Source organism: Lolium perenne, chromosome 4 (genome assembly GCF_019359855.2).
Source record: "Lolium perenne isolate Kyuss_39 chromosome 4, Kyuss_2.0, whole genome shotgun sequence".
Taxonomy (NCBI): Eukaryota; Viridiplantae; Streptophyta; class Magnoliopsida; order Poales; family Poaceae; genus Lolium; species Lolium perenne.
In genome coordinates, this window is record NC_067247.2 from 20815055 (window position 1) to 20836513 (window position 21459).

At 47.4% G+C, this 21459-nt stretch overlaps 2 protein-coding genes across 2 annotated transcripts; one reads left to right on the forward strand and one right to left on the reverse strand.

Moving 5' to 3' along the window:
• Positions 1-1410: 1410 nt before the first annotated feature.
• On the reverse strand, positions 1411-5275 carry LOC139838858 (uncharacterized). The gene is made up of 5 exons (XM_071828875.1): positions 4004-5275; positions 3582-3768; positions 3051-3359; positions 2232-2792; positions 1411-1700 (listed from the first exon to the last, which is right to left on the reverse strand). The coding sequence occupies exons 1-5, from the start codon at positions 5273-5275 to the stop codon at positions 1411-1413; spliced, it is 2619 nt and encodes an 872-aa protein (XP_071684976.1).
• Positions 5276-5767: 492 nt separating this feature from the next.
• LOC127291859 (uncharacterized) lies at positions 5768-6330 on the forward strand. The gene has a single exon (XM_051321181.2). It carries the CDS (start codon positions 5871-5873, stop codon positions 6327-6329), a length of 459 nt encoding a protein of 152 aa, XP_051177141.1. The 5' UTR covers positions 5768-5870; the 3' UTR covers position 6330.
• Positions 6331-21459: the final 15129 nt, after the last annotated feature.

Sequence of the window (21459 nt, forward strand, 5' to 3'; positions counted from 1 at the left end):
CTTCTCCAGTATCCCCTGCGCCAGCCAAACATGCCTGAGCATGCTCAATAGCACCGCCGCCGAATGCGAGAGCGTCGTCAGCGCCTGCGAGTACGTCACGGTGTACAGCTGGGAGGGGGAAGGGATCAACACCACCGGCTACATCGCCGACCAGACGTTCACCGTCGTCGGGACGGAACCCGGCCGTCATCACCGGTCCCGTGGTGTTCGGCTGCAGCACCGCCCGCACGGTGCCCCTGGATGACGAGTCCAGCATCGTCGGGTTCAGCAGGGGCGCCTACTCCTTCGTATCGCAACTCAACATCTCCAAATTCTCCTACTTTCTGTCGCCCGACGACGCCGACAGCTCTGAGCCAGACTCCCAGCAGAGCGTCCTCCTTGTAGAGAAGAGTATTGGAGATTGCACAGCACCAATAGGGCCGGCTGCTCATATATATATAGACGGACACATGTACAATTACAGGTACAACCCTGAGAAAACACGGGGACCTATATCTATACAATATGTTACTCAACACCCCCCGCAGTCGAAGGGTCGGCACCGACACACAGACTGGAGCGAAACTCAGGAAAAGTCGTGGATGGCAATCCCTTCGTCATGATATCGGCAAATTGCTGAGACGTCGGTACGTGAAGAACTCGAACGTGACCGAGGGCAACTTGCTCACGAACAAAGTGGATGTCCAACTCGATGTGCTTGGTACGCCGATGATGAACGGGGTTGGCGGAGAGGTAGACAGCCGACACGTTGTCGCAGAAAACCACCGTAGCCTTGTCAACAGACAAGAGAGCTCGGACAGAAGCTGACGGAGCCATGTGCACTCAGCCACAGCGTTAGCCACGGCGCGGTACTCGGCCTCAGCACTGGAGCGGGACACGGTGGGCTGCCTCTTGGAAGACCAAGAGACAAGCGACGAGCCGAGGTAGACACAGTAGCCGCTGGTGGAGCGGCGCGTATCCGGGCAACCCGCCCAGTCCGCGTCAGAGTAGGCGACAAGGTCAGTCGACGTCGAGGGCGAAGCATGCAACGTCAAGCCGTAGCCCATGGTACCGCAGACGTAGCGGAGAATCCGCTTCACCGCGGCCCAATGAGCATCCCGAGGAGCATGCATATGCAAGCACACCCGCCTGCACAGCGTGATCGAGCTCCGGTCGCGTCGGTGTCAAATCGAAGAGCACCGACAATGGAGCGATAGAACGGCGCGTCGGACGCCGGCGACCCATCACTGGCGGAAAGCTTGGCCTTCGTGTCGACAGGAGTAGGCGCAGGGTTGCAGCGATTAAGCATCCCAAAGACGCTCGAGAAGCTCGTGGGCATACTTCCGCTGATGGAGGAAGAATCCGTCCGCACGTCGGACAACCTCAATGCCGAGGAAGTAGTGAAGCGGGCCAAGATCCTTCAACGCGAACTCAGCGCGAAGGCGGTCGGTGAGCTGCCGAAGAAGACCAGCGGTGGAGGCCGTCGGGGATGATGTCGTCGACGTACAGCAGCAGGTATGCCATGTCGTTGCCGGTCCGGTAGACAAACAGGGACGCATCGGAGCGCGTGGAGCGGAAGCCCAGGTGATGCAGGAAGCCGGCGATGCGCTGGTACCAGCGCGCGGGCGCCTGCTTCAGTCCATACAGACCGAGAGAGCAAGCACACGTCATCGGGCGCTCGGTGTCGACGAAGCCGATGGGTTGCCGACAAGAACCTGTTCCTGCAGATGGCCATGAAGGAAGGCGTTGGAGACGTCCATCTGATGCACGGGCCACGCACGAGACGCGGCGAGGTGCAGCAGTGCGGATCGTGCCGGTTTGACAACCGGGGCAAACGTATCCGTGAAGTCGACGCCTTGCGCTGCCGAAAACCGCGCACCACCCAGCGCGCCTTGTAGCGCTTCGAGAGTACCGTCGGAGCCGAGCTTGTGCTTGAAGACCCATTTGCCGGTGATGACATTGGCGCGAGGGGGCCGGGGAACGAGCTCCCGGGTCCTATTGCGCTGAAGCGCATCGAACTCCTCCCCGCATGGCGGCACGCCAATGCGGGTCGCGCGCAAGGCAGCGCGAGCCGAGGTGGGCACCGGCGAAGGAAGCGGTCGCCGAGCTGGTGGCAGAGCCGGTCTGGCCGGCCTGATGACCGGACTGGCCGGGCGACGGTCCGGTCTGACCGGGCGCTGGCCGGGTCGGCTGGTGGAGGGGACGCCGCCGTCGTGCGGCAATATGTCGTTGCCGCTGGCCCGTGAACATACTGGTCGGCGGGGTAGCGTGTAGACGGCCGCCGTACGCCTGCGCGGGCGCGGGTGAGCATGGGCTCGTGGAACCGCAGCGACGGGTGGCGAGACAGACGACGAAGAGGCGGCCGCCGCGGGTGATGGCGCCGCGGGCGACGGGGACGCCTCGGACGTCGCAGGTGCGGCGAAGGGGACGCCGCGGGTGAGGGCGCCGGCGCCGCGGGCGACGCGGGCGACGGGGCACCGGGGACGTCTCGGACGTCGCAGGTGCGGGCGACGGGGACGCCGCGGGTGAGGGCGCCGGTGGCGGCGTGGGCGATGGCGCCGCGGGCGACGCTGGCGATGGCGCCGCGGGCGACGCAGGCGACGGGGCGCCGCGGGCGCCGAGGGACCAGCGGGGCCGGCACCGGGGGCCACCGCGGTCGGCGTCGGCGCGCGGCGCAGAGGGCCAGCGGGCGCCGGGGACGCCGAGGACCAGGCGGGGCCGGCACCGGGGGCCACCGCGGTCGGTCGTCGGCGCGCGGCCGCAGGGGGGCCAGCGGGCGCCGGGGGCGTCGTCGGAGGTGTCGCCATGAGTCCCTGCTGAAACGGAAAAACCAACTCGTCAAAGTACACGTGCCGTGAAGTGAAGACACGATGGGAGACCGGGTCGTAACAGCGGTAGCCCTTGGTGTTGGCGGGGTAGCCGAGAAACACACAAGGGAGGGAGCGCGGCGCAAGCTTATGCGCGGCGGTGGCAGCGGTGTTAGGAAAACACCGGCAGCCGAAGATGCGGAGGTCATCATAGGTGGGCGGCGCACCGTAAAGGAGATGATGCGGCGTGTAGGACCAACGCACACGACACGGGCGGATGTTGACGGAGAGTCGCCGTGGCAAGGGCATCCGGCCAGAATCGCGGGGGCATGGAGGCATGGAACAGAAGGGTGCGGACGCAGTCGTTGAGGGTACGAAGCATCCGTTCGGCACGGCCATTCTGTGAAGAAGTGTATGGACACGTGAGGCGGAAGATGGTGCCGTGGGTGGCGAGAAGTGAGCGAATGGTGGTGTTGTCGAACTCCTTGCCGTTGTCGGTCTGTAAGGCGTGAATGGGGCGACCAAACTGAGTGGAGACGAACGCGAAGAAGGCGGTGAGGGTGGTGGCAACATCTGACTTACGGCGAAGTGGAAAAGTCCATACAAAATGCGAGTAATCATCAAGAATCACAAGATAATAATTATAACCAGAGTTACTCGGAACCGGCGAGGTCCATACATCACTATGAATAAGTTGAAAGGGAAAAGACGCGACTGTGGAGGACGAACTAAACGGAAGGCGAACATGTTTGCCTAGACGACATGCTTCACAAGAGTGGGCATCCGTTTTATTACAAGTAAAGGAGAAGCCTTGCATTATTTGACGCAGAGTGGCGGAGCTAGGATGGCCAAGACGGGCGTGCCAAAGGTCGACACCGGCGGAGAGGGCGAGGGGGCGGCCGGTGGTGGTGGAGGCCGCGCCAACGGGGTAGAGATCGCCGGGGCTGTCACATCGGTGGAGGAGCATCCGGGTACGACCATCCTTGACAGAGAAACCAAAAGCGTCAAATTCCACAGTCACAGGGTTATCACGACGTAAAGATTTAACAGAAACAAGGTTTTTGATCAAGTCGGGAGAAACAAGAACATTATGGAGAGAGAGGGAGTGGAGGTGGAAGGAAAAGAGACAGAACCGGTGTGAGTAATGGGAAGGGCATGACCGTTGCCAACGATGATGCGAGAAGAAGTGGAAGCGGGTGTGGAAAAGGAGAGGTTACCGGGATGCGCAGCCATATGCGCGGAAGCGCCGGTGTCCATAAACCAGTCGCCACCGCCACCATACGCCCCAGCAGAGGGGGCGCTGCGGGAGGCGGTCGGGGAGCGCGGGATCCCACGGGGTCGCACCCGGAGGCGGCGTAGGCCGGGGCAGGCTGGGGCGCCGCGTAGAACGCCTGGTGGGAGGCTGGACGTGGCCCCATAATGCCCGGGTAGGGGGCGCGCGGCACGGGCATGGAGTAGGCGTGAACAACCCCGGTCCACGGGTTGTGACCGGCAGTCCATGGCGGAGGGGCGGTGTACTGCGGGGGACGAGGCGCGGGGGCGGCGGCATTGGCGCCACCGTTGCCGCCACCGTTGCCACCGCCACGGCGACGACGGCCACGGCGGCTACCACCAGGAGGAGCCGGCTGGCCGGTCCAGGGGCCAGTCTGGCCGGCCGGGGCGCCGGCATGCCCGGTCCAGGGGCCGGTCTGGCCGGCCTGGTGACCGGTCGGACCGGGCGGCGGGGCGGCAGCGGGGAAACCCGGCGGCGGACCTGTGGGGCGAGGCGCAGGGGCGCGGGGCGCGGGAGTCTGGGCGCCGCGGGAGAAGCCAGCGGCGAAGGCGGTGTGGGCCGCCCGAGCCCGGAGGTGCTTGAGGCGGCGCTCCTCGAGGCGCAGGTACGCCACGGCCTGCTCGAAGGTGGGCTTGGTGAGGAGCGTGAGGTTGGAGGCGGCGTTGCTGAGATCCTCGCCGAGACCCGCCGACAGGGTGGAGAGCATGATCTTGTCATCGATCGGGAACTCCAAGTCACGGAGCTCATCGGAGAGACTCTTCAGCTTGAGGGCGTAGTCATCGAGAGACAGGTCGTTCTGGTGGGTGCCGAAGAACTCCTGTTGGAGGAAGGTGACCCGCTGGATTTTGTTGTCGGTGAAGAGGCCGGTGATCTTATCCCAGACCGTGTGGGCGGAGTCGCCGTCGCGGACGACAGTGCGGAAGATGTCGTTGGAGACGGTCTGGTAGAACCAGCGGATGATGGTGGCGTCGATGGCGAGCCACTCGGGGTCGTGCGGCATGGCGAGGAGGTCGATGGTGCCGTCGACGTGATCGAGGAGATCATACTCGCGGAAGAGCAGCCCAAAGTACGTCTTCCACGGGAAGAAGTTGGCAGCGGTGGTGGAGAGCTTCAGCGGCACGCGCTCGGCGATGGGGATGTCGCGGATGACGGCGACAGAGGGTCCGGCGAAGGGGTTGCTGCTGCCGGAGCCGGAGGATGAGTCGAAGCGCGCCATGGCGGAAGCGGTGGTGGTGGGGAGGGCCGGCGGCGCCCTAGATGAGAAGGGCGGCGGCTAGGGTTGGGAGTGGGGAGGGCCGGCGGCGCCCTAGAGAGGAGGGGGCGGCGGCTATGGTGGATGGCGGAAGCGGTGGTGGTGGGAAGGGCCGGCGGCGCCCTAGATGAGGAGGGCGGCGGCTAGGGTTGGGTGGAGGTGGTGGCCGGCGGCGCCCTAGAGAGGAAGAGGGGCGGCGGCTAGGTCAGGACCCGAAGGGTCTCTGATACCATGTAGAGAAGAGTATTGGAGATTGCACAGCACCAATAGGGCCGGCTGCTCATATATATATAGACGGACACATGTACAATTACAGGTACAACCCTGAGAAAACACGGGGACCTATATCTATACAATATGTTACTCAACACTCCTCCTCGGCGAAGCCGCCGTTCCGCAGACCAGACGCAGCCACTCCACTGCATTACTCCGGAGCGCCGCCTACCCCGACTACTACTACGTCAAGCTCACTGGCATCCAGGTCGACGGCGAGGACCTTGGCGGTATCCCCAAAGGAGCGTTCGACCTCGCAGCCGGCGGCGGCTCCGGCGGGGTGGTGATGAGCACGCTCATCGCCGTAACGTACCTCCAGTCGGCCGCGTACGCCGCCGTGAAGCGGGCGATAGTGGGAAAAATTAAGTCGCCGGCTGTGGACGGCTCGGCATTCGGCGACGGCGGCTTCGACCTGTGCTACGACGCGCAATCCGTGGCGGGGCTGACATTCCCGAAGCTGACGCTGGTGTTCGGCGGTCCGGATGCACCGGCTATGGAGCTAACGACGGTCCACTACTTCTACAAGGACAACGCCACTGGGCTGCAATGCCTCACCTTGCTGCCAATGCCGACGGGCCTGCCGTTCAGTTCGCTCCTTGGCACTCTGTTGCAGACGGGGACGAACATGATCTACGACGTCGACGGCGGCCAGCTGACGTTCGAAAAGGCGGCAGCTCCGCCAGCGGGCATGCAGCTCATGGTGGTAGCATACCCTCTCCTCGCGTGGGTGTTCCTGCTGCTCTAATTAAGATCAGATTGCAGCCTCTCATAAGGAAAACTCGGGAGTTCTGGAGTATATGTATCTTCCATATATGTTTTGTTTCAGTTTTCCTTAATCTAAGTTTCTTGAGATTTTCTTATATCAAATTATGTCAACATCACGAGCTGCGATATCAGTGAGATCTCTCCAGATATGGAGAATTAACATCAACCCGACATTGAGAATTTTATTGTTGGTGCATAACTACTTATTAAGCTTGTTACAAAAGTATGTTTACTACTTTCTCTGTAACAGTTTATTAGTTTTACGCATAGCCCTCGGTTGTCAATTTAAACAACTTAATGATAGATATATATCATAAAAGTATATCACTATAAACTTAGACGTTCTATTGTCTAATCATATAATTTTTTATTTTATATAATTTATATTATATAGATCAAATTAGGGACAGAAATACACACGTAAGACTAATAAACCGATATGAAGGGTGCACTCCCTTTGATTTTGTAATAAGTGTTAAGGTTTTAATTTATATTTAAATTAAATTAAACTAAACCTAACACTTAATATGGATCGGAGTGGCGTACGACTTTGGTTAGTTGTGCATGAGTACCTAGTAAGCATGAAAAATTGAGTGCATTTAATTTAGTGTGCATGCGTCAGTGACCGCATGCAAATACGCAAGCATGCTAGCCCTTAAGTGATGTCAGTTCCTAGGTGTTTAGCGCATGTTACGTGTGTTTTGTTCTTTTTCGAATATAGGAAGTTTTCTAGAATTTCTGATTTCTGATTTCAGTTTTCTCTTTTTTTTTTTGTTTTTTCTTCGGCACTTCATTGTTTTGTCGGGTTTCTATTGGTTTTTTTTGTTGCTTTTGTGTCTTTTTCATTTTTCTTTTTCTTTTCTTCTTTTTGTTTTCATTTTTTTTGAAAATTCTGAATATTTTTCTCATTTGATTTTTTTTAACATCGAACAATTTTTAAATTTGTAACATTTTAGATATGATTTTTTTTCAAAATCTAAGAGGTCTCAAATGACGACTTTTTTCAAAGAAAATAAAAGTAATACTACATTTATCCATAAAAGGATATTCCAAATTTGTTTAAATTTGTATGTATGTAGATACTTTTTAGCGTATAGGTGCATCCGAATTTAGACAGTCCCCGACATGATCTTTTTAACGATGGATGTAGGAAAACGAAAAAACTGCCCCAGGGCAAGTTTCTAGAACTTTCTGATTCTGGTTTTTCGTTTTTTTGATTTTTCTCTGGCTCTTTAGAATTTTGTCGGTTTTTAGTTGGTCTTTGGTTTTCAGTCCTTTTCTTTTTTTTTCTTTTTTTTTGTTTTATTTTTGATTAAAATTCTAAATATTTTGAAAATATGGTTTTTTAAATTTTAACATATTTCTCATTTGGACAATTTTCAATATCGAACAATTTTCGAATTTGTCCAATTTTAGATATGTACAAAGGGAGTAGGAAAATGGAAAACTGCCGCGAACACATTCTACGTTACTCCCGCCCGCACGCGAGCGGGATATAGGGGCACCCCTCGCGCGCCCATTACTTTTACAAGGACAACGCCATTGGGCTGCAGTTCTTCACCTTACTGCCTGACATAGGCATCCCCAATGGGCCTGCCGAAGATTGTCACTGTCAATGCCGATGGTCTTATCGTCCATTTTGCTTCCAGGCACTCTGCTGCACACGGGGCACACGGGGACGCATATGGTCTATGACATTGGCCAGCTGACGTTCGAAAAGGTGGCAGCTCCGCCAGCGGGCAAGCAGCTCATGATGGTATCATATCCACTCCTCGCGTGGGTTCTCCTTCTTGTAGGATAACGTTGCATAGAAAACAAAAAATTTCCTACCGCGAACACGCAATCCAAGCCAAGATGCAATCTAGAAGACGGTAGCAACGAGGGGATTATCGAGTCTCACCCTTGAAGAGATTCCAAAGCCTACAAGATGAGGCTCTTGTTGCTGCGGTAGACGTTCACTTGCCGCTTGCAAAAGCGCGTAGAAGATCTTGATCACGACGCCACGAACGGGCAGCACCTCCGTACTCGGTCACACGTTCGGTTGTTGATGAAGACGACGTCCACCTCCCCGTTCCAGCGGGCAGCGGAAGTAGTAGCTCCTCTTGAATCCGACAGCACGACGGTGTGGTGTCGGTGGTGGTGGAAAAATCCGGCGGAGCTTCGCTAAGCGTGCGGGAAGTGGAGGAGCGGGGCGGCTAGGGTTTGCGGAGAGGGGGCGCCGGCCACTAAGGGGTGCGGCCACCTTGGTGGTTCTTGGGGTTGGCCGGCCCCCTCCCCTTGGCCCTCATTATATAGGTGGAAGCCCCAAGTGTTGGACTACAAGTCTCCGAATAAGACCCGAACCCAAAACCTTCCATGTGATAGGGAAACCTACCCAAGGTGGGAATCCCACTTGGGGTGGGATTCCCCCCTTCCATGTGGGGGGGTGGCCGGCCCCCATAGGGGGAGTCCACTTGGGACTCCTCCCCCTCTAGGGTTGGCCGGCCATGGAGGTGGAGTCCCTTTGGGACTCCGCCTTCCATAGTGGTTTCTTCCGGACTTTTCTAGAACCTTCTAGAACCTTCCATAGAACCTTCCGGATCATTTTAAATCTCATAAAATGACTTCCTATATATGAATCTTATTCTCTGGACCATTCCGGAACTCCTCGTGATGTCCGGGATCTCATCCGGGACTCCGAACAAATATTCGAACTCCATTCCATATTCAAGTTCTACCATTTCAACATCCAACTTTAAGTGTGTCACCCTACGGTTTGCGAACTATGCGGACATGGTTGAGTACTCACTCCGACCAATAACCAATAGCGGGATCTGGAGATCCACAATGGCTCCCACATATTCAACGATGACTTTAATGATCGAATGAACCATTCACATACGATACCAATTCCCTTTGTCACGCGATATTTTACTTGTCCGAGGTTTGATCATCGGTATCACTCTATACCTTGTTCAACCTCGCCTCCTGACAAGTACTCTTTACTCGTACCGTGGTATGTGGTCTCTTATGAACTTATTCATATGCTTGCAAGACATTAGACGACATTCCACCGAGAGGGCCCAGAGTATATCTATCCGTCATCGGGATGGACAAATCTCACTGTTGATCCATATGCCTCAACTCATACTTTCCGGATACTTAATCCCACCTTTATAACCACCCATTTACGCAGTGGCATTTGGTGTAATCAAAGTACCTTTCCGGTATTAGTGATTTATACGATCTCATGGTCATAAGGACTAGGTAACTATGTATTGAAAGCTTATAGCAAATAACTTAATGACATGATCTTATGCTACGCTTAATTGGGTGTGTCCATTACATCATTCATACAATGATATAACCTTGTTATTAATAACATCCAATGTTCATGATTATGAAACTAATCATCCATTAATCAACAAGCTAGTTAAGAGGCATACTAGGGACTCTTTGTTGTTTACATATCACACATGTACTAATGTTTCGGTTAATACAATTATAGCATGACATATAAATATTTATCATAAACATAAATATATATAATAACCACTTTTATTATTGCCTCTTGGGCATATCTCCTTCAGTCTCCCACTTGCACTAGAGTCAATAATCTAGATTACATTGTAATATACCTAACACCCATGGCATTCTGGTGTTGGTCATGCTTTGCCCTAGGGAGAGCTTTAGTCAATGGATCTGCTACATTTAGATCAGTGTGTACTTTGCAAATCTTTACTTCTCCATCTTCGATGTACTCGCGAATCGAGTGGTAACGCAGCTTGATATGCTTCAGCCTCTTGTGTGACCTTGGCTCTTGTGCATTGGCGATGGCACCCATGTTATCACAGTAAATGATTAATGGGTCCAATGCACTAGGAACCACACCGAGCTCTACAATGAACCTCTTCATCCATACCGCTTCTGATGAAGCCTCTGAAGCTGCTATGTACTCAGATTCTGTTGAAGACTTCGCCACCGTGCACTGCTTCGAGCTTGCCCAGCTTACTGCAACACCATTCAATATAAACACGTACCCGCATCGTGACTTAGAGTCATCAGGATCAGTGTTCCAACTTGCATCGGTGTAACCATTTACAACGAGCTCTTGGTCACCTCCATAATAAAGAAACATATCCTTAGTTCTTTTCAAGTACTTCAGGATATTCTTGACCGCTGTCCAGTGTTCCATTCCTGGATCACTTTGATATCTGCTAGTCAAACTAACAGCATGCGCTATATCCGGTCTAGTACATAGCATGGCATACATGATAGATCCTACTGCCGAGGCATAGGGGATATTACTCATCCTTTCTCTTTCTTCTGCCGTAGCCGGTCCTTGAGTCTTACTCAAGACCTTGCCTGGTAACATAGGTAAGAACCCTTTCTTACTTTCGTCCATTCTAAACTTCTTTAGAATCTTGTCCAGATATGTACTCTGTGATAGCCCTATTAGGCGTCTTGATCTATCTCTATAAATCTTGATGCCTAATATATACGATGCTTCACCAAGGTCTTTCATTGAAAAACTATTATTCAAATAACATTTTACACTGCTTAATAGTTCTATATCATTCCGAATCAATAATATGTCATCTACATATAATATCAGGAATGTTACAGAGCTCCCACTCACTTTCTTGTAAATACAGGCCTCTCCATGACACTGTATAAACCCGAAGTCTTTGATCACCTTATCAAAGCGTCGGTTCCAACTTCTTGATGCTTGCTTCAGTCCATAGATTGAACGCTGAAGTTTGCATACTTTGTCAGCATTTTTAGGATCGACAAAACCTTTGGGTTGTACCATATACAACTCTTCCTCAATGTCTCCATTAAGGAACGCCGTTTTGACATCCATCTGCCAAATCTCATAATCGAAATGCAGCTATTGCTAACAAAATCCTCACAAATTTTAGCTTCGCTACAGGTGAGAAAGTCTCATCGTAGTCAACTCCTTGAATTTGTCGGAAACCCTTTGCGACAAGTCGAGCTTTATAGACAGTAATATTACCATCAGCATCTGTTTTTCTTTTGAAGATCCATTTATTCTCGACAACCTTTCAGCTATCAGGTAAGTCTACCAAAGTCCATACTTTGTTATCATACATGGATCCCATTTCGGATTTCATGGCTTCTTGCCATTTGTTGGAATCTGGGCTCATCATCGCTTCTTCATACGTCGCAGGGTCCTCATCATTGTTATCCACAATCATGACATTTAGACGAGGATCATACCAATCAGGAGTGGCACGTTCCCTTGTCGATCTGCGAGGTTCAGTAGTTTCCTCGTTCGAAGTTTCATGATCATTATCATTAGCTTCCTCTGTTGCCGGTGTAGGCGGTACAGGTACAACTTCTGCATCGCGCTACTGCGATCAACGAGTATAGATTCATCAATCTCATCGAGTTCTACTTTTCTTCCAGTCACTTCTTTAGTGAGAAATTCTTTCTCAAGAAAGGTTCCGTTCTTAGCAACAAAGATTTTGCCTTCGGATCTGTGATAGAAAGTGTACCCTATAGTTTCCTTAGGGTATCCTATGAAGACGCATTTCTCCACTTTGGGTTCTAGCTTGTCCGGTTGTAACTTCTTTACATAGGCTTCGCAACCCCAAACTTTCAGGAACGACAGCTTAGGTTTCTTATTAAACCATAATTCATACGGTGTCGTTTCTACGGATTTTGATGGTGCTCTATTTAAAGTGAATGCGGCTGTCTCTAATGCATAACTCCAAAATGATAACGGAAAATCAGTAAGAGACATCATAGAACGAACCATATCTAAGAGAGTTCGATTACGACGTTCGGACACACCGTTTCGTTGTGGTGTTCCCGGCGGTGTCAATTGTGAAAGTATTCCGCATTTCTTTAAATGCATGCCAAACTCATAACTCAGATATTCACCTCCACGATCAGATCGTAGAAATTTAATCTTCTTGTTACGTTGATTTTCTACTTCACTTTGGAATTCCTTAAACTTCTCGAAAGTTTCGGATTTATGTTTCATGAAATAGATATACCCATATCTACTCAGATCATCTGTGAAGGTTAGAACATAACGATAACCACCGCGCGATGCTACGCTCATTGGTCCGCACACATCGGTATGTATGATTTCCAATAAGTCAGTAGCGCGCTCCATCATACCAGAAAATGGAGTCTTAGTCATTTTTCCCATTAGACATGCTTCCCATCTATCAAGTGACTCAAAGTCAAGTGATTCAAGTAATCCATCGGTATGGAGTTTCTTCATGCGTTTCACTCCAATATGACCAAGACGACAGTGCCACATATAAGTAGAATTATCATTCAATTTAATTCGCTTAGCATTGATACGTCTCCAACGTATCTATAATTTCTGATGTTCCATGCTTGTTTTATGACAATACCGACATGTTTTGTTCACACTTTATGTCATTATTATGCGTTTTCCGGAACTAACCTATTGATGAGATGCCGAAAGGCCAGTTGCTGTTTTCTGCTGTTTTTGGTTCCAGAAAGGCTGTTCGGGCAATATTCTCGGAATTGGACGAAATCAACGCCAAACCTCCTATTTTTCCCGGAAGGCTCCAGAACACCGAAGGAGAGTCGGAGGAGAGCCAGGGGGCCCCACACCATAGGGCCGCGCGGGCCAGACCCTGGCCGCGCCGGCCTATGGTGAGGCCACCCTGTCAGCCCCCTACGCCGCCTCTTCGCCTATAAAACCCCTTTCGACCTAAAAACGCAGTACCAATTGACGAAACTCCAGAAAGACTCCAGGGGCGCCGCCACCATCGCGAAACTCCAATTCGGGGGACAGAAGTCTCTGTTCCGGCACCCTGCCGGGACGGGGAATTGCCCCCGGAGGCATCTCCACCGCCGTCTCCACCGCCATCTTCACCGCCATCGCTGTCTCCATGATGAGGAGGGAGTAATCCACCCCCGGGGCTGAGGGCTCCGCTGTAGCTATGTGGTTCATCTCTCTCTCTTTGTGATCAAGTTGAATATTATCTATGTGCTACTCTAGTGATGTTATTAAAGTAGTCTATTCCTCCTCCATGATGTAATGTTGGCAGTGTGTGCATCATGAAGTACTTGGTTTATGCTATGATTGTGATCTCTTGTAGATTATGAAGTTAACTATTACTATGATGGTATTGATGCGATCTATTCCTCCTTTCATAGTGTGATGGTAGAAGTGTGCATGCTATGTTAGTACTTGGTTTAGTTGTGTTGATCTATCTTGCACTCTAAGGTTATTTAAATATGAACATTGAATATTGTGGAGCTTGTTAACTCCGGCATTGAGGGTTCGTGTAATCCTACACAATGGTGTTCATCATCCAACAAGAGGGTGTAGAGTAGTCCTATTATGTGATCATTGTTGAGAGTGTCCACTAGTGAAAGCAGGATCCCTCGGCCTTGCTTCCAAGCATCGAATCTCCGTTTGTTTACTGTTTTGTTGAATGTTTACTCGCTGCCATATTTTACTCGGATTGCTATTATCACTCATACTCATCCATATTACTTGTATCTCACTATCTCTTCGCCGAACTAGTGCACCTATTGTATTAGGTGTGTTGGGGACACAAGAGACTTCTTGTATCGTGATTGCAGGGTTGCTTGAGAGGGATATCTTTGACCTCTTCCTCCCTGAGATCGATAAACCTTGGGTGATCCACTTAAGGGAAACTTGCTGCTGTTCTACAAACCTCTGCTCTTGGAGGCCCAACACTGTCTACAAGAACAGAAGCTCCCGTAGACATCAATCACTTTTCTGGCGCCGTTGCCGAGGAGGAAAGGTAAAAGGCACTCATACTCCGGTTCCAGGTAACAGTACTCTTCTGGCGCCATTGTGTTTGTGCTCGAAGCTATTTCCTCTAGATCCTGCAATTGCATCTTTTTGTTTCTTGTTTATCACTAGTTAGGCATAATGGAATATAACTATGAGCTTCTTAATTTATTTCCTAAGCTAAGACATGAATTGTGTGATGCGAAAATTAAAGAACCTATGGAACCTCATTTGCACGCTAGTAGCAATATTATTGGTATGAACGCAATCACTGCTAATGCTGTGAATAAGTCTAAGCTTGGGGAAGCTAGTTTCTGTGATCTTTTTGGCTTCCCATCTTTAGGGGAGAAAATTTGTTCTGATAATGCTTTATCTCCCATATGCGATAACTCTAATAATGCTTGTGATATTTTAAATCCACCTACTGCAAGTACTTCTTTCAAGATACCCATGAAAATTATTGAACGTGTTATGGATAACCGCTATGAAGGGGATGGAACTGTCCATCCTAAAGATCATTTACTGTTTTTGCATGAATTATGCGGGTTATTCAAGTGTGCAGGTATCTCTATGGATGAAGTGAGGAAGAAGCTATTCTCTGTTTCGCTGTCTGGTAAAGCGGCGCATTGGTATAAATTGTTGGAGAATAGTCATTCTCTTGGTTGGGAGGAAATTGCATCTCTCTTTTATTCTAAATTTTATCCTCCTCATGAAGTGCATATTGATAGGAATTATATTTATAACTTTTATCCTCGTGATGGAGAGAGTATTTCTCAAGCGTGGGGGGATTGAAATCACTAATGCTCAAATGTCCCATTCATGAGCTCCCCCGTAATGTTATTGTTAACAATTTTTATGCGAGACTTTCAGGACAACACAAGGATTATCTGGATGCCTGTTCGGAGGGATCTTTCACAAGCAAGGAGGTTGAAGCTAGGTGGGATCTTCTTGATCGGATTAAGGAGAACGCTGAAGGATGGGAGAACAACAAAGGTAAAGAGTCAGGTATAAATTATGATTATGAATGCATTGAAGCTTTTATGGATACCGATAAATTTCGAAATATGAGTGCTACTTATGGTCTTGACTCTCAAGTTGCTGCAAATCTTTATAAAGCCTTTGCTTCTCATTTTGAATTGCCGAAGAAGAATTTTGATAAGTATCATGAACCTTTTAAAGAGGCTTGCATGAAGAATGAAATTGTTGTTAACTATTGCAATAAGCATGCTCAAACTCCCAAGAATGCTATTTCCTATAAGCATGTTAATTTTTGTGGAATACATAGACCTTGTGGAATTAATCAAATCAAAGATGAATATTTGTATCCATCATGCTAATGAAAAAACTAGAAAGTGGTTTAGGGCTCTAGATGATCTTGGTAAAAAGGTTTGTGCCCTCTATCCTTTTATTTGTGAAGTTTGCCATGAAGTGGGTCATTTTAATTTTCAATGCTCCTCCAATGATAATTTGAACCCAATGAGTGCTGCAAATTGTGATGATGAAATTACTCCTAATCAGCATGATGAACTTACTTTATTTTTGGGGTGTGAAGAATTGTCGAGAAAAATCTCTTTGTTACATATGAGTGATCTTGACATTGATGATGTCCTGCATGGGTGTTTTTCTTATTGCATTGATAATAGTCATACAAATACTTACATACAAAATATTTTAGAAGATGACACCTTGCCAAAATATGATAGGACCGCTGTGTGTTTTCAACTAATTAATGAAAAGGAGGGATCCTCCCAAGTTTCTTCTATTGTTTCTGAAAGTAAACCAGGTTATGCAGACAAGCCACCCTTCAAGCCTCTTCCTCCTAAAGAAGGGAACGAGGAGAAGGAAGAGAAGAAGAAGAAGAAGAAGAAGAAGAAGAAGAAGAAGAAGAAGAAGAAGAAGAAGAAGAAGAAGAAGAAGAAGAAGAAGAAGAAGAAGAAGGGAACGAAGAAGAAGAAGAAGAAGAAGAAGAAGAAGAAAAAGGAGAATAAAAAGAAAGAGGTAACGGTGTATCCCCGCGTGAATGAGATAACGCTAGGTAACCGTAAGTATGTTGCTCCTAATGATTATTGTGACAATGAATCTGAATATGATGATCTTCCTATGCCCTTTACATACATTAGCGATCATGATTTGAATGAGCACACTACTTTTGATATTGCAAATCTCTGGGAAACTAATTCTGAAAATGATGATAATAATTGCCATAGTGTCAGTGCTATCCATGCTTCCTCCCATAATGATATAGAAAGCTCTAAGCTTGGGGAAGAGGTGTTTGAAAATCCTTTTGCTACTGACCATTATGTGTTTGATACATCTCCTTCTAATAACAATGATGGTATGGACACAGATAAACCAACTGTGAAAGATAACTATTCTATTTCTTATGATGACACTGTGCCTCCGACCTTTGATGATTATTATAAAGAATGCTATGATATAGGTTATAACTATCCTTATGAAACTTGTCATAGTCATGATTGGATTACCAAGAACAATTCCCTTAGTATGCAACTTGTTTACCATGTTCAAATTCTTGATAATAATCTTGCTCCAATTACTATTAATGAGAATAACTCTTCTTATGCCAAATTTAATGATACTTCTATGCATATGAACCATGATAAGAATATTTTAAGTGATGGGTATATTGTGGATTTCATCAATGATGCTACTGAAAGTTATTATGAGAGAGGGAAATATGGTTGTATGCATCTTAATAATATTAAGTTTCCCCTCTTTATGTCGAGAATCTTGAAGTTACTCGTGTTTTATCCTCTTATGCTTGTCACTTTGTTCTTCATGAATTCATTTGTGTACAAGATTCCTCTTCATAGGAAGCATGTTAGACTTAAATTTGTTTTGAATTTGCCTCTTGAAGCTCTCTTTTGCTTCGAATACTATTTCCTGCGAGTGGATCATTAAAACTGCTGAGCCCATCTTAATGGCTATAAAGAAAGAACTTCTTGGGAGATAACCCATGTGTTATTTTGCTACAGTACTTTGTTTTATATTTGTGTCTTGGAAGTTGTTTACTACTGTAGCAACCTCTCCTTATCTTAGTTTCGTGTTTTGTTGTGCCAAGAAAAGTCTTTGGTAGCAAGGTTCATACTAGATTTGGATTACTACGCAGAAACAGATTTCTTTGCTGTCACGAATCTGGGCAAAATTCTCTGTAGGTAACTCATAAAATTATGCCAATTTACGTGAGTGATCCTCAGATATGTACGCAACTTTCATTCAATTTGAGCATTTTCATTTGATCAAGTCTGGTGCCTCAATAAAATTCGTCTTTACGGACTGTTCTGTTTTGACAGATTCTGCCTTTTATTTCGCATTGCCTCTTTTGCTATGTGGGATGGATTTCTTTGTTCCATTAACTTCCAGTAGCTTGGGCAATGTCCAGAAGTGTTAAGAATGATTGTGTCACCTCTGAACATGTGAGTTTTTGATTATGTACTAACCCTCTAATGAGGTTGTTTCGAGTTTGGTGTGGAGGAAGTTTTCAAGGGTCAAGAGAGGAGGATGATACAATACGATCAAGAAGAGTGAATAGTCTAAGCTTGGGGATGCCCCGGTGGTTCACCCCTGCATATTTCAAGAAGACTCAAGCATCTAAGCTTGGGGATGCCCAAGGCATCCCCTTCTTCATCGACAAATTATCAGGTTCCTTCTCTTGAAACTATATTTTTATTCGGTCACATCTTATGTACTTTACTTGGAGCGTCTGTATGTTTCTTGTTTTTGTTCTTGTTTGAATAAATGCTTGTGTGGGAGAGAGACACGCTCCGCTGGTTCATAGGAACACATGTGTTCTTAGCCTTTAATTTTCATGGCGAAGGTTGAAACTGCTTCGTTAACTGTTATATGGTTGGAAACGGAAAATGCTACATGTAGTAATTGGTATGATGTCTTGAATAACTTGATATTTGGCAATTGTTGTGCTCTTGTTTAAGCTCTTGCATCATATACTTTGCACCTATTAATGATGAAATACATAGAGCTTGTTAAAATTTGGTTTGCATGAGTGGTTTCTCTAGAGTCTAGATATTTTCTAGTGAGGTGTTTGAACAACAAGGAAGACGATGTATAGTCTTATAATGCTTGTAATATGTCTTTTATGTAAGTTTTGATGTACTAGCTTATGCTTGTGTTTGCTTCAAACAACCTTGCTAGCCTAAGCCTTGTATCGAGAGGGAATACTTCTCATGCATCCAAAACCCTTGAGCCAACCACTATGCCATTTGTGTCCACCATACCTACCTACTACATGGTATTTCTCCGCCATTCCAAAGTAAATTGCTTGAAGTGCTACCTTTAAAATTCTATCCTCTACCTTTGCAATATATAGCTCATGGGACAAATAGCTTAAAAACTATTGTGGTATTGAATATGTACTTATGCACTTTATCTCTTATTAAGTTGCTCGTTGTGCGATAACCATGTTCCTGGGGACGCCATCAACTACCTTTTGTTGAATTTCATGTGAGTTGCTATGCATGTTCGTCTTGTCTGAAGTAAGAGCGATCTACCACCTTATGGTTAGAGCGTGCATATTGTTAGAGAAGAACATTGGGCCGCTAACTAAAGCCATGAACCATGGTGGAAGTTTCAGTTTTGGACATATATCCTCAATCTCATATGAGAAAATTAATTGTTGCTACATGCTTATGCATAAAAGAGGAGTCCATTATCTGTTGTCTATGTTGTCCCGGTATGGATGTCTAAGTTGAGAATAATCAATAGCGAGAAATCCAATGCGAGCTTTCTCCTTAGACCTTTGTACAGGCGGCATAGAGGTACCCCTTTGTGACACTTGGTTAAAACATGTGCATTGCGATAATCCCGGTAGTCCAAGCTAATTAGGACAAGGTGCGGGCACTATTAGTATACTATGCATGAGGCTTGCAACTTGTAAGATATAATTTACATGATACATATGCTTTATTACTACCGTTGACAAAATTGTTTCTTGTTTTCAAAATCAAAGCTCTAGCACAAATATAGCAATCGATGCTTTCCTCTTTGAAGGACCATTCTTTTACTTTTATGTTGAGTCAGTTTACCCATTTCTCTCTATCCTAGAAGCAAACACTTGTGTTAACTGTGCATTGATTCTTACATACTTGCTTATTGCACTTGTTATATTGCTTTGCATTGACAACTATCCATGAGATATACATGTTACAAGTTGAAAGCAACCGCTGAAACTTAATCTTCTGTTGTGTTGCTTCAATACCTTTACTAAGAATTTATTGCTTTATGAGTAACTCTTATGCAAGACTTATTGATGCTTGTCTTGAAAGTACTATTCATGAAAAGTCTTTGCTATATGATTCAATTGTTTACTCATTGCATTTACCTTGTTTCGAATCGCTGCATTCATCTCATATGCTTTACGATAGTATGATTAAGATTATGTTGGTAGCATGTCACCTCAGAAATTATCTTTTATCGTTTACCTACTCGAGGACGAGTAGGAACTAAGCTTGGGGATGCTGATACGTCTCCAACGTATCTATAATTTCTGATGTTCCATGCTTGTTTTATGACAATACCGACATGTTTTGTTCACACTTTCTATCATTATTATGCGTTTTCCGGAACTAACCTATTGATGAGATGCCGAAAGGCCAGTTGCTGTTTTCTGCTGTTTTTGGTTCCAGAAAGGCTGTTCGGGCAATATTCTCGGAATTGGACGAAATCAACGCCAAACCTCCTATTTTTCCCGGAAGGCTCCAGAACACCGAAGGAGAGTCGGAGGAGAGCCAGGGGGCCCCACACCATAGGGCCGCGCGGGCCAGACCCTGGCCGCGCCGGCCTATGGTGAGGCCACCCTGTCAGCCCTCCTGCGCCGCCTCTTCGCCTATAAAACCCCTTTCGACCTAAAACGCAGTACCAATTGACGAAACTCCAGAAAGACTCCAGGGGCGCCGCCACCGTCGCGAAACTCCAATTCGGGGGACAGAAGTCTCTGTTCCGGCACCCTGCCGGGACGGGGAATTGCCCCCGGAGGCATCTCCACCGCCGTCTCCACCGCCATCTTCACCGCCATCGCTGTCTCCATGATGAGGAGGGAGTAATCCACCCCCGGGGCTGAGGGCTCCGCTGTAGCTATGTGGTTCATCTCTCTCTCTTTGTGATCAAGTTGAATATTATCTATGTGCTACTCTAGTGATGTTATTAAAGTAGTCTATTCCTCCTCCATGATGTAATGTTGGCAGTGTGTGCATCATGAAGTACTTGGTTTATGCTATGATTGTGATCTCTTGTAGATTATGAAGTTAACTATTACTATGATGGTATTGATGCGATCTATTCCTCCTTTCATAGTGTGATGGTAGAAGTGTGCATGCTATGTTAGTACTTGGTTTAGTTGTGTTGATCTATCTTGCACTCTAAGGTTATTTAAATATGAACATTGAATATTGTGGAGCTTGTTAACTCCGGCATTGAGGGTTCGTGTAATCCTACACAATGGTGTTCATCATCCAACAAGAGGGTGTAGAGTAGTCCTATTATGTGATCATTGTTGAGAGTGTCCACTAGTGAAAGCAGGATCCCTCGGCCTTGCTTCCAAGCATCGAATCTCCGTTTGTTTACTGTTTTGTTGAATGTTTACTCGCTGCCATATTTTACTCGGATTGCTATTATCACTCATACTCATCCATATTACTTGTATCTCACTATCTCTTCGCCGAACTAGTGCACCTATTGTATTAGGTGTGTTGGGGACACAAGAGACTTCTTGTATCGTGATTGCAGGGTTGCTTGAGAGGGATATCTTTGACCTCTTCCTCCCTGAGATCGATAAACCTTGGGTGATCCACTTAAGGGAAACTTGCTGCTGTTCTACAAACCTCTGCTCTTGGAGGCCCAACACTGTCTACAAGAACAGAAGCTCCCGTAGACATCAAGCATCAATGTTATGTATATGCGTATCACTACTATCGAGATCTAACAGAAATAAGCCATTCTTTTCAGGTGCTCGACCATAAAAGATATTATTCATAAAAATAGAACAACCATTATTCTCAGACTTGAATGAATAACCGTCTTGCATTAAAAAAGATCCAGATATAATGTTCATGCTCAACGCGGGTACAAAATAACAATTATTTAGGCTTAAAACTAATCCCGAAGGTAGATGTAGAGGAAGTGTGCCGACAGCGATCACAACGACTTTGGATCCGTTTCCAACGCGCATCGTCACTTCATCTTTCAGTAGTCTTCGTTTATTCTTTAGTTCCTGTTTCGAGTTACAAATATGAGCAACCGAACCAGTACCAAATACCCAGGTACTAGAACGAGAACCAGTGAGATAAACATCTATAACATGTATATCAGATATACCTTCTTT